This window comes from Benincasa hispida, chromosome 4, assembly GCF_009727055.1.
Source record: "Benincasa hispida cultivar B227 chromosome 4, ASM972705v1, whole genome shotgun sequence".
In the NCBI taxonomy this organism is placed as follows: domain Eukaryota; kingdom Viridiplantae; phylum Streptophyta; class Magnoliopsida; order Cucurbitales; family Cucurbitaceae; genus Benincasa; species Benincasa hispida.
In genome coordinates, this window is record NC_052352.1 from 5,003,653 (window position 1) to 5,017,372 (window position 13,720).

The 13,720-nt window shown below is 34.2% G+C and overlaps 2 protein-coding genes across 2 annotated transcripts; one reads left to right on the forward strand and one right to left on the reverse strand.

Annotated features, from left to right (window-relative positions):
- Nucleotides 1-1,274: 1,274 nt before the first annotated feature.
- Nucleotides 1,275-7,085, forward strand: LOC120076438 (ribosomal RNA small subunit methyltransferase I). The gene is made up of 9 exons (XM_039030265.1): nt 1,275-1,615; nt 2,113-2,180; nt 2,485-2,581; nt 2,667-2,795; nt 3,369-3,477; nt 3,601-3,745; nt 4,499-4,541; nt 6,066-6,239; nt 6,715-7,085. Exons 1-9 carry the CDS (start codon nt 1,400-1,402, stop codon nt 6,823-6,825), a joined length of 1,092 nt encoding a protein of 363 aa, XP_038886193.1. The 5' UTR covers nt 1,275-1,399; the 3' UTR covers nt 6,826-7,085.
- A 589-nt stretch (nt 7,086-7,674) lies between these two features.
- Nucleotides 7,675-13,203, reverse strand: LOC120076437 (cytokinin dehydrogenase 5-like). The gene is given in 7 exon segments (XM_039030264.1): nt 7,675-8,503; nt 9,500-9,762; nt 11,291-11,575; nt 11,682-11,809; nt 12,428-12,731; nt 12,733-12,824; nt 12,827-13,203. Coding segments are annotated over 7 exon segments (1,533 nt in total). The 5' UTR covers nt 12,951-13,203; the 3' UTR covers nt 7,675-8,166.
- Nucleotides 13,204-13,720: the final 517 nt, after the last annotated feature.

Sequence of the window (13,720 nt, forward strand, 5' to 3'; positions counted from 1 at the left end):
TGACTTTTGGCTCAGTTGTGGTGTCCTTGTCAATACTTATCCTAGACTCTTTCGTCTTGTACAACAACCTAAGGTTACTATTGCTAATGCATGGATCTCTTCTACATTTGTTTGGAATTTGAATTTTCGTCGTAATCTTACTGATTTAGAGATTGTTGAATGGAAATATCATCTCTTGGCATCTGTACCTTTACGTTCTTCCCCTGATGTTTGGTTGTAGCCTCTTGATCCTTCTATGGGTTTTACTGTTAAATTTCTTATGACTGATTTGATGGACACTATGGACTCAGTATTGAATGATATCTATTCGATGATTTAGAAGGATATCCCAAGAGGATTAAAAATTTTCTTTTGGGAACTTAGCCGGGGTGTCATCAATACCGTTGATCGTTTGCAGAGACGAATGCCTTATATGTCTCTCTCTCCCTATAGTGTTATATGTGTCATAAACATGCTGAATCACCAGTTCACCTTTTTTTTTCCCATTGTCCTTTTGCTACTAGTTTTTGAAACCTTATTTTGCCTGTTTTTGGTTGGTCCTTCACTTTTCATTTAACCCCTTTTCAAATTTCTATTTTCATATTCTCTACCAAAAGTCTTTAAGTATTTTGCACGTTTTCAACTATGAAAAATTTAATGTCAAGCAACATGCATCACTTTTCCAGAGGTTTGGTATCTAAGGAACCCACATGTAGAAGGAGCTAGAGAAAAAAAATTGTAGACAAATTAGATAAACATGAGGTTTTAAATCAAGTTAATGAAAAATATAAGTTATTTAAGTAATTTTTTAAAGATGAGGAGTTTTTCTCATATTTCTAATGTTCGACTAGAATAATGGTTTGTTTGGATTGATTAGAAAAAAATGTTTTAAAAAAGTCATTCTTATTTAAATTCTTTTGATTAAAGTAGTTTAAAATACACTTTTCAAGTGTTTGAAAACTTGTTTTAAGTGGTTGTCAAACATTTTAATTTTTTTTAAAATGACATATTTTCAAAATTAAACATTTAAAAAGTTAAACCAGACACACTTAAGTATATATTTGAGAGCGATTTTGAAATTTACTAAAATTACTTTTGTATTCAAAATCATCATAAAACATATCTTTAATCACTTAAAATTAATTTAATATTTGATTATATACTTTTAAAGATAATTTTCTTATCTTAAAAAAAAGGAAAAAAAATTGGTTTTAAAAACATGTTTCAAAGTTACTTGGCCCGAGCGTGTAACCTGTGGGAAACTAATTATATAAAATCTTGTCCCATTACAAATGTCTAGTAAAATTTCAAAGGGCGGCTTTACTCCAATTTGGCGGATTTTTGGAGAATTGTTCCTTTAATCTTCCTTCTACCGTCGTCCCCATTTACAATTCAATTCAATTCGCTTGCTCCGGCATTAATGTTGACGCGACGAATTCCTTCAGTGGCAGTTTATCTCCCGCAAGCTCTGCCATGGCGTCGTGGACCTCCTCACTCTATCAACCCCAGGACGCCGCTTGAATTCCACTCCTTCCTCGCCTTTTGCCCCAAAAGTTGTTTCGTTTCTTTTTGTTCTGCTTCTCAATCCATCTCTGAAGCTGTAGAACCAATTCATGCGGAAGAATCCTTGAAGCGCGTAAGACCATGAATTACTTCCCAGAGCTTAAGTTCTTTTATATGCATTCTTAACCATTTCCTTTGTGGGCTTGAAAATTAGCACAAACCCAGTTAGTGATTAGCAGAGATAATGACATACATGGTTATAGAGAGAACATAAGACTGAACCCCTAAAGCTTAAAGTGAAAAGTATGCATAATCTTTTATACGTTTTCTTAACGGTTATGTTTTTGTTGGCTCTCCATGTTGAAACCGTTGTTCCACTTAGGCTACTTCTCTTTCTGACACCTCTATTGGATTGGATTCTACTTCAACTACTGGATTTTTAATCTATGTCTTTCTTAGTACCCGATCAGAATTTGTCTTTCTTAGTACCCGATCAGAATTTAAGTTATAGCAACTTCGTAAGTCGTAAAACGAAACTAGGAGGTGCATTCTGTCCGTTTTTCATGGTTTAAGATGCGTTGTCTTTAAACTTTGACAGACATTCTTGTCTTTTGATCTACGTGATTGTAGGAACCCTTGAAACCTGGGTTATATCTGGTTGGCACGCCAATTGGCAATCTTGAAGATATCACCCTACGGTACGAAAGTTCGATAAAGAGCACCAACATTATTGTCCTTTCTTTTCAGCATATATGCATAAACACTGAAAGCTTGACACTCAGCATTGACAATTTGCTATTTTCTTTTCATGCGTACATCTCTAAACTCATAATTTGGAAATAGACTTTATGTTTTGTGATATTTCTAGCTGACTCATTTCCTGGAGTAGGATGAAGTTCTTAAGTTTAGGATCTCCTCCTTTATACTGGTCCATATTTGATGACGTTATTCAGTTATTTGGAATAATCTGCCTATTTATCTCCATAAAATTCTATTACACAGTGCTCTACGTGTCTTAAAGTCAGCACACGTCATCCTTTCAGAGGATACAAGACACTCAGGAAAGTTGCTTCAGCATTTCAGCATTAGAACCCCTCTTGTGAGTTTGTTGAGGCATTTATTTTCTGACATTATAGTTTTCTTTTCCTTCTTCATTTGTTCTGATGAAGGCTTTTAGATTTCAGCTCAGTTTTCACAAATTCAACGAGTCTCAAAGAGAGCAAACAGTAGTGAAGAGATTAAAAGAGGGTGAAATTGTTGCCCTAATTAGTGACGCAGGGACACCAGGCATTAGTGACCCTGGTACTGAGTTGGTGAGCATGCTCTAAACAATTTTAAATTTAGTTCTTTCATTAAGGCTCTGTTAAGCATCTATCACTTTTATAATCTACATTTATTGGGCTCATTTTCAATGTGCTGATTGACCATTCACATTTCATAAAAATCTGAGACTTGATAATGTAACCAATTAATTTGAAAGGAAAAACTTGAGAGCGGATACTCAGAGAGGGGAAATGAAAAATCAAAACGCTATGGAAATTCCTATAGAAGTTATCATCTAGAGAATCAAAACTACTTTTGAAGGTTCCGCTGTAGACTATAGTCATAGCCAAGGAAAAATACTAGAACAAAGCCATGCATTTTCATATTGGCGTTCTTCTTAATATTTTATTGGTTTATTATGAAAGGTGTTAATATTTTTTAGTTCAAGAACAAGCAGGGATCGAAGAGAAAAAAAGAAAAAGAAAAAAAAAGGTTCAAGCAGGGATGAGAAGATTTGAACCTCCAACCTCTTAGTTGCAGGCATATGCTTTTAACTAATTGAGCTATGCTAAAGTCGTAATTATGAAAGGTGGTATTAATATAATTGTACCATGTGAATACAGGTTAGATTATGTGTCAATAAAAATATACCCGTTATTCCTGTTCCTGGGCCCTCTGCTGTTGTTGCTGCTATTTCTGCCTCTGGCCTGTCAACCGATGAGTTTACATTTGGTAAATTTCATACTGGTACTTATAATTGTGCTTTGACTGCAAGGGCATCTTTCTTTGAGCTTTTTTTGCCCTATGGCTACCTTCAGGCTTGCTACAGTTTCTCAGTATGTGTATAGTGTGCAGTTGGTTTTGTTCCTAAGCATGCTGCATCTAGAAGAGAGAGGCTGATGGTTTCAGCAAGCGAGGAGGCAACTCAAATATTCTATGTTCCTCCGCACAAACTCAAGCAGTTTCTCGAGGAAACTTCACAATTATTTGGTGAATCAAGGTACTTCGTATAATCCAATCTACTGTACTAATAATTCTCTCGGGGCAATTTATCAGTGCAGTCCCTCTTCCACTATCTGGTTCAATCTATATAATTCATTAACTCATGACATCTGATTTGGAACCTTTGAGGTAATTAGTTGTATGAAGATACTTTAATCATCATATCTTAATTAGTCTATTTCATTAATGTTCAAGTTGGGTTGGGAAAAGGTTATGATGTATTTGGCTTGTTCTAGTGTTTGAAGACAATAAACAAACTCACTAATTCTGCAGTTAAGCTTGCATCATGCATTATCCTGTTATGTTCTATCCAAGTCATCAAGGATTTGTTAGACATTGTATAACTTGGAAGCTTGTGTGTGTTTCTTTGAATAATGACTGTGGGTACTGGTTGTATAATATTGTTCATGTGCTTCTAGTTACATATGTGGTTATTTGGAAATGATTTTGAAATGGTTAAAACAACTTTTGTTATGTCAAAAAACACTCAAAAACATGCTGCTAATATTGAAAATCAATGATTATACCATGTATGAATTCGTGTTTAGAAGTGTAATATCAAACATTAAATTTATTTTGAAATGATGAAAGACATATTCGAGTGATTTTACCATTTCAAAATGACTCCCAAACATCCCTATAATCGAAACTCATATTGTGATCCAAATTGCTTTAGTGGAGGAGCAGACTCATCTTTTGTTAGTAGCCAGTTTGCTTATTGAATATGTTTGTTTCCGTTACTGTTTTGCAGGCAATGTGTCATAGCTCGTGAAATGACCAAGATACACGAGGAGGTAACTTTCTTCTTTACTCTATTTTTTGCTATTTTAGTTGGTAGGGTTCCCAATACTTCTTACACGAAAAACTGATCCAACCAACTAGTGGTCACGATTGGTGTCAGTTTATTGATTTTTTTAAAAAAAACTGGTTGGTAGGTCGATCCAAAGAAAGGGGGGAAAAAAAACCAACCGACCAACTGACCAATATGTAATCCTATAATATATTATTGGTCTTTTTAAGTTTCATTATTTTTTAAAAACAAAATAAATCCCCAGCCCAACCCACTTTCTCCAGCCCAATCCACATCCCTTTCAGACTTTCTCTAAATTGGCCCTCAATCAGACAAAACAGAAACCCTTACCATTCAAAAAATAAATAAATAAAGAGAGAGAGAGAGTGGACAAAACTGACCGCTGGTCGGTTGGCTGCCTTACAAAGGAGCGTGCAAATCGGTAGAAAACCTGTTGGTTTCGGTGCTGGTTTTCCCCCAAAACCAACCCTAACCGACCGATGTATGCCCCTACTTCCAATTATGAGTTTATAAGTTTAAGCATCAAAATAATAGTAAAAGTAAATAAAAAAGTCAACTCCATACGATAACATAAGAAGCATGCTTAGTTCGATTTAGCTAATGTGTCCGTTTTAACTTGGACACTCTAACATTTGTTGAATACAAATTGAACACCTTCTAGCACAATTAATAAATATGTATTAGAAACTAATTGTTCAAAGTTAATATGAGTCCAACATTTCTTAGATACGTATCGAAAAATGAATATTTGTTATTTAAGCATACAAAATGCCAAAAAAAAATAATAAACTTCGAGTGCAAATTTCATCGAACTCATTTTATAAGCATATATATGTCCATAAACTTATTGCTTTTGAATTTCCATATTGTATAAAAATAATATATATTTATAAAAATGCATATTTTAATAAGTGCATCCTTACTATGTCTGTGTCCTAAATATGTAAAAACAAAGTGTCATTGTGTCGTATGTATCTATGTCTCTTATCCATATTGATGCTCCTTCAGTGACAAGGTAAGACCGAAATGACGGCTAAACATATATTTAGATACAGTAACTAGATTTTACGGAACAGGGCCAACACGCTGCTCAACACAAATGTGATTGGTTGCAATTTGCAATTATTATTTGAAAACATTTTACTCATCCTGAAAGCAAGAAAGCTTACGTGGAATTTTCATTTCATCATTCTTGTGATATACAATTTGTCGCTCTCTTTTTCTTGTGGAGGATTTGATTCCTGTACATGGGAACTGGGTTATACTATCATTTAGAATAGAACATATATGCTAAGTGGCCAATGGCCATATATTTTAGTTGATGTTGTCTTTGATCTACTTTCTATCAATTATTTAACTACCATGATCTTGTGTTAATTCTTTTGATATGTTGTGATACGTTAGTGTTATTCATGCATGAATACTGTAATTTCAAGGGTTTCCAATAATAGATTTCACAATATTCACTTGACTTGTCATTTAAAAATAAGCATGATGATTGCAACAGTTTTGGCGGGGTACCCTGGCTGAAGCTAAAGAATTCTTCTCGCTGCACCAGACGAAGGGTGAAATTACGCTGCTGATTGAAGGAAATCTAAATTCTGAAGTCGAAACTCCATCAGAATCACAGCTGGAAAAGGAGTTGGAAGAATTGATTTCCAGCGGACATAGGCTTTCTACGGTAATGACTTGAATTGGACTATAGGATAAAGACAATTTTATGAAAAGTAATTCATTTTCAGAGGCTTGGTATCATTCTCTCAGTACTGGACAAAGAGGAGTGTCTTGGTCTGAACTTTCAGGTTTCTTCTAGTTTAGTCTCCAAAGATTTGAATAATAACTATTTAGCCATGGCTGATATTTGACCATCCAATACATGGATGACATGACTTCAATGTCTCATTGTGTTTCATATCATGTCATAGTGGTGGCATTTATTGAAGTTGTATAAGCTGGTTAAGGGTGGGTAGTGAGGGGAAGATATTAGATAGTAGTGAACAAAATGATTATTTTGTTAAAATTCAAAGTTTAAATAGAAATTTTTAAGTTCAGGAAAGAATATAGAATAGATCTTACAACTTTCGAGATGGGAACAAACCACGAACCATAGAAATATTGTAGTCCCTGAATTCTGACAAAACTTTATTTTCGTGAAGGCTGTCAAATTGGTTGCTAGCAAAACATCAGCACGTAGGAAAACTGTCTATTCAATAGCATTGCGAAGATTCGGGAATCAACTTGGAGCGGAGAACGATTCTTGTAAATAATGATTGTCTGTAGCATGCTTGCCACAGGTGTAAGTTGTTAATTGCTTATAATCATCTCTCCATTCTTGCAAAATGACTACTTTGTATCAACTGTTCTGGTAATCTTCTGAAGAACAACTTGCCTTTCCATATACATTTTGACAGTTGTTGGTTTTGTTCTAATCTTTTCGTTAGATATTATTGGGGTCGGTGGGACAAAGATATATGATTTGTGCTAGAATAGTGGCTATATAAGAAGCATAGATACTGTAACACGTGAACTTTTTTAAGGAAAAAATTAGGTCGTGGACACGTATTTACTAAAATATATATTTTTCAAGACATATATCATCTTTATATAATAAGGAAATTCATAGTTACAAGTTTATGCAAAATAATCTCGATATATTTTGCTCTTAAAATTTATTAGCTTTGTCCCATGTTACTATTTGTGCCTTCTAGTCCGTTTGAGTGTTTGATGCATGCGTTACAAGTATCTGAATTGTTTATTAAAGTGTCATGTGTCGTACATGATTTTTTAAAATCTCATTTGGAATGTACTATTTTGCTACAAATAATTATCCTTGTACTCCATATTGGTTGTTTGCTAGTTTGAATTTTGAAGCGACTCAAATTAGTCTTCCTCTCAGTCACCAAGTATGTGAGATTGATTTCAGACTGATCAGAATAAGTAACTCAAAGAAAAAAGGAGAGATTTTAAATCTCCATCTCTATGCTTTCTAGTTGAATTGAAAAATGATTATTGTACAAGTTAGTTTCTCTGGCTGTGTCGCTGTTGTCATTGTGCATCCGCTTACAGCCCCTTGCTTTTCTCTCTTTGTTTCTTGAACTAGTAATTACTTTACTGGGTTAGCCAAGATATTGCTTGAAGAGAATTTGAAACAATAGGATTCTTTGATTACATAAGCTGATAAGGGAATGCGATACTTTAACTCGAATCAACAAAAATGTAACAAAGAGGTAGAACAGTGAAAATTGGCAGATTATGAAAGGTTTAGACTTGGAAGTTAAAACTGAACCCATCATCAAACTGCCGATGATCAAAAGCCAGAGGTAAAGCAATTGGACGTTCGGAAAACAGCCTCAGCAGTACATTATTTGTGCAGCATTGATCATGGAGGACCCCATCTCCATGTTGCTGAAAATCCACCGTCCTTTTCTGGTCCTCGGCAAAACAATTCTGAGCTGTGTTGCACTGTAAAAAGAAAAAAGAAAAAAGAAAAGCCCTCTTCTCAAGAACATTTTGATTCTCTGCTCTTTTCTACTTCATTATATACAACAAAATATTCCTCTCCTCATTCATTACTGTATGTGCATACTGCTGCCATTCTTGCTTGTCAATCACCGGGATACCGCCGTGTTTACCGGCTTGAAGGGTGGGAAAATCCTCTGCCCAGTGGCTAGAATGTGGTGAGGATCGAACTTCATCTTCCTCGCTTGAAACTCCGGCCACTTATCCCCGAAATGCTCCACCCACTCCTCCTCCGTCGTATAGTGAGGTAGGTACTGTTTCACTTCAATCCCGTTTTCGGAACAGAATGCCAAGATCTGATGATTCTGATGGCTCAAATACTCCAACGACTGCGTTGGCTCCCCATTGTCCAATGCCGAACGTAGCAATGCCACGAGATAGAACACATCATCCTCTGGGGTCACGGCGGAGGTCCTCGGGTCCCATCTACACAGGAAAGGGGAAAACAACTGTCATCAAATGACAAACAAAGGGTGTAAGAGGGGAATGGGCCATGGAGTTGATAGTTTATGAGGCAATGAATGGGACCCCCCCAAGTGTAGGGGTCGTTAGATGTGTAGTAACAGCCAAAATGTTCATTAGAAAACTGCAAACTGAATACGTCAACTGGAGAAGGACATGATCCCCATTGGTAGGTCCAACGGAGAAGATCTCCTGACACCAGAATCTTCTCCCTTGGACAATCACCACCGTCCGATTTTCCCATTTAAAAAAACCCCCCCTCAAAGTATTTATCAATCCAAGCTGTCTAGGCCTCCATCTCATGTCTTATGTGGAATTTTTTAAAAACTAGTTCACCATTTCTTTTGGTTATTATGGTACTCATTTCATGATTATATGAGTCGTTACTTGGGTTTGATAAACGGTTAAAAAGTAATGGGTTCAATCTATGACGGTATGATGGTCACCTTCCTAGGATTAGGTTTTTATTGTCCTACAAGTTTCCTTGACACTTAAATGTTATAAGATCAGATTGGTTGTCTCATAAAATTTGTCAAAAACAAATTATTTGATAAGACAACCACATAAATTTAGATGCTTTATAATATCAGTTAGATATAAATTCAAGGTAGTTATAACGACCTCACCATATAATTTCTCTTCCAAGTGAATACATTGACTCATCCAAACATGAAGCATAATATCTTTTCAATGGCCCACTTTTTATACCTTTACAAAAAAAGAAAAAAAAGGAAGAAAAAAGAAAAACTTGTAGGGACTATTTGAAAGCTATCAAATTTTGGAAACTATGTTATGGACATTTTGAGAGGTGGATTATATTATAAAAAGCTTCCCTCTCCCTATATAAAATAATAATAATAATAATAATTTTGCATGTTGCATGCAGAAAGTGATTGCTATTTTATTTTATTTATAAAAAACAAAAGGAAAAGAAAAAAAGGAAAAAAGGAAAAAACTCACTTGTGTTTGTTCATGGGGTAGATGAGGATGGGCCCACTGGTGTTATTTCCCAAAATACCCTTGAAAACTCCTCGGTCAAAATCGGCGATTCTTGACTTTGGGACGAAGAGGTTCAGCCATGGATGTGGGACATCCCACAGGCCCTTCGACCGGAGCTTTAACTCGGCCTTGTGAACCCGGTCCAGAAAGTCCACGTAACCCAGGTCCGTTGTGAAAACCGACTCGGGTATGTAATTCAAGTTCTTCATCAATGACTCCACTTCCTGATTAAACGCCGTCGTTTTTAGTCAAATTGAAAAAGAAAAAAAAAAACATATATAATAAATAGTACTTTGAAGTTTGAATTTTGAAAAAAATTAATAAAAATGGAGAACAGCTTTTGTTGCAAAGCAGGTGCTACTTTTTGTCAGAGGATAAGTTTGATTCCAATCAATCTTAAAATTAAGAGAGAAGGGAAAAAAAAAAAAAAAAAAAAGAAAAGAGAGAGAGAGAATAGTTTGGTAGTTTATTATTTAACATTGAATGAAAAGAAAAAGAAAAATTCCTTAAAGTCATGTTCTTTTCTTTGTCTTAGGATTTTAAAACAATAATTGATTCACACAAGATCTTCTGTGTATTATTCTTATCAATTATCATACCATTTTAATTATATCCAAACTACACTTATCCTATCGTGTTTAATAAGTCGTCTAAAAAAACTATTTTAAAATAAAATTGTTATCAAATAAACACTTAAATTATAGACCATTTAACCTTGTGTGATGATCCATAGAGTTTGGCCCAAGAAGGATCGAGAGGGCAAAGAAGAACAACAAACACAATGAAAGACAAAGATGGCAGTAGAAGATTCCAAATCCATATTTGAGCAAATTCCCATTGCTCTATATATAAAACAATTGAATGTATCGACCTATTTTTGTACTGTTCATCCAACTGTCTAATTTATAATATTAAAAATAATTTTTTTCTTTGTAATTGGAGTGAAAATAGGTAGACTGCATCTAAATAGTGCTCTTTTTAATATATTTTTTTTTAAATTTATTTTTGAGTGTTGAAAAAGAAAATGAAGAATATTTTTTTAAGAAAAAAATAAGAAAGGGTATTGTGTGTCTATATATATTTATATATATATATATATATATATATATAAGCAAACAAGGTTCCAGCCATGCAGCAGAGAGAGAGACACAACTCAAAAAGAATAATGCAACAAAGAACAATGTTGGCCCACATTCCCTTAAAACTCTCTGAATCATTTGGGATTTTATATGTATATCTCTCTCTTTCCACACAAAAATCCATTTAAATCACACAACAAAAGGAAAAAAAAAAAACAACCCTAATATTCAAAATCAATACAAAAGCCAAATACAGCTTGCAAAATAGCATAAGAATTATTACTTTTGATGCCCTGGAATGTTCATAAATTAAGTAATTGACAAAATAAGAAGAAAAAAAACTGCTCACCCAATTTAGCCCACTTTCATATTTAGCTTAAAACATACATTATCATTCTAACATTTTTCAATTATATATATATATATATATATATATGAAATGGATTAAAAAATCCTTAACAAAAACTAAAATGGTCAGAATAATTTGAACTTTATCATGTTATAATCTTCAAGCAACAAATCATAATTAAAAGGCTATATTGATGAATTTTAACCTTTTCTTATTGTTACTACTCAAAACAAAAAATTTAAGAACATCCATTTCAAAATTCTAAAATCATTTATGCAAAATTTGACCGTCTATGCAAATAGAGTGCGATATAATAAAGTATACCTGATGAACGGTGTGAGATGAGGATTCATGGTAGTTTTTGGTGATCTCCAAGCAGTATAAAACTCCTCCATCGGAGTTGTTATTATTAAAGGAAGATATTTTGACCGGATTAGCCGGTGAGAAGAAGGAGGATCTCCAGTTGTTGATTAAACCTTCATCCACGATTACAAAGCCTTCCACGTAATCAAATTTCTCATTATTTGTTTTTGAGTGTAAAGAAATTAGCCATTCTTGATCCTTCGTAAATGCTTCAAAATTTGAGTACAATACTCGAATCCATCGAACCTGTATTTATTTATAAATTAATATTGCATGTATTTTGATTTTGATTTTATTTTGCATGGGAAATGAGAAGAAATAAATTAAAGTTATGATTTATATGTAATTGTACCCTTTGAGGAGCTGGTTCGAGAAGAATTCTAGCTCGTGTAATGATCCCAAATTGTCCTAATCCACCAAGAACTCCGTGGAATAGATCTGGGTTTTCTTCATTTGAACATTTCACTATCTCCCCATTTCCTGTTCATTCAGAACAAAAACTCGTTTACGTTCTGTTTGATAACATTTCATTTTCGAAATTACCAATCTTTTCTTATTTCGGTTAGATTCAAATTCTTAGCCAATTTTTTTTTAATGCAAATCTATGTTTGGCTAGGATTATGATTTTATTTTTAGTTTTCTATTTTTTTAAAAAAATATATGTGCTTGCTTTTTACTATAGTTTTCATCCATTCTAAGAATTAAAATAACTTTGTAAAATTTATCTTTTTTAATTTCCAGAATTCAGCTCGACATTTAAAATGTGAAAATAGTGTTCGTAAATTTATTATAAAAAAAATTAATTTAAGATTTATTTGGTAATTATTTGATTTTTACTATAGATTAAATCTACTTTTTTTAGAATGGTTTTCATTTCTCATTTCTTGAGTGATAGAGTAGAATTCATGGCTAAATTTCAAAAAAAAAATAAATTAATCACTTATAAACAATTAATTTTGTACGAAAATTTTGAACTAAACAAAAACGATCACAAGAGTGTTTAATGTGACAAAAAAAACTTTAAATTATAATGAAGATTTAATTTTTGAATTATTGCATTTGCATTATTTTAGTAAGAAAGAAAAAAAAAAAAAGGACCTGTGACGACGTCGAGTTCATGGACATTGCTGATCTGAGGGCCATGGTTGAAAGCTTGGCCGCTGATTCCGCCGTTCGACAGCGTCCCACCGACCGACAAATACAAATAATCCGTCCACGATCTCGGCGCCAACCCATATTCCAACGTCCATTTCAACAAATCAATCCACAGCTCTCCGCCCCACACATCAACAAATCTATCTTTCTCCGACACCACTGGCGACGGCGGCGAAACACCCCTTCCGCCGCCACTCATCTCAATCACCACCCCATTCCCCGTCTGCGCCTGCCCATTTATCGTGAATGCCGTGCCCTCTTCGCCGACCCGTAAACCCACCATACTCCGCCGTCTCTGCCGCCGTTCGGATTAATTTGGCGACGTCATCGGCGGAGGCTGGTGCAAGACGGCGAGAGGTGGGTTTCGGGTCATGAGCCCAAAATCGATCGAAGCGTTTCGATATCGGAGGATCGACGGTGAGATGGCCCTCGATACCGAACGCGGAAGCTCCCCCGCTGGACCCATGTTGAGTCCGACGGTTGCTATCAACGGCAAAAGGCAAAGGCCAAGAAGCTTAGTGTCATCATTGTTGAATTATTATTGAAAATTTTCAAGGGGCGGCGGTAATCGGACGGCGGTGGTGGTGGCGGCGTGGCCGTGTTGCATGGGAAGGGAACAAAGGAAAATAAAAAAGAGTTTTTTTTTCCCTTAAATGAAATGTTGAAATTTGCAGAGAAATGGGAGTGTCTGTGTTTGTTGAAGTGTAACCTAAGACTAAGGATTATATATATATTGGTGCTTTTAAGATTTTTGTACGCAAAAACATGCACTAAATAGATTCTTATTTTATGTGTTTTTTTTTTTTCTTGAGAAGGGAAAAAAAAAAAAAAAAAAAAAAAACTTTTATTCTCTCTCTAGAAGTAACCCCGTGTAAGCAAAATCTTAATTTTTTTTTTTTTTCCCATTTACGAGATAATAATAATATTCTCTGTTTAATTAGATGTACAAGACTGAAAGTCTAGAAATAACTTAAATTTATGAAGTAATTATTAGGTGATATATTGATTTTATAATCTACCTCTTACAGTGATAAATTGCGATAAATCATAATAAACATTTAATCAGTAGTAGATACCTAACATATTTTACTACTAATAGATAGTGATATTTTGTTATATTTAAAAATATATTCAATAATTTTACTGTTTAAAATAATTACCTTTATTATATTGTACAGTGAATAAATTTAGAAAGATCAATAAACATCCTTCAAGTTAATATAAATCTCATCTTTA

Coding starts and splice junctions, on each gene's coding strand:
- LOC120076438 (XM_039030265.1), top strand. CDS start 1,400: ATGTTGACGCGACGAATTCCTTCAGTGGCAGTTTATCTCCCGCAAGCT. Junction 2,582..2,666: donor TCAGCATTAGAACCCCTCTT/GTGAGTTTGTTG, acceptor TTTAGATTTCAG/CTCAGTTTTCACAAATTCAA. Junction 2,796..3,368: donor GTGACCCTGGTACTGAGTTG/GTGAGCATGCTC, acceptor ATGTGAATACAG/GTTAGATTATGTGTCAATAA.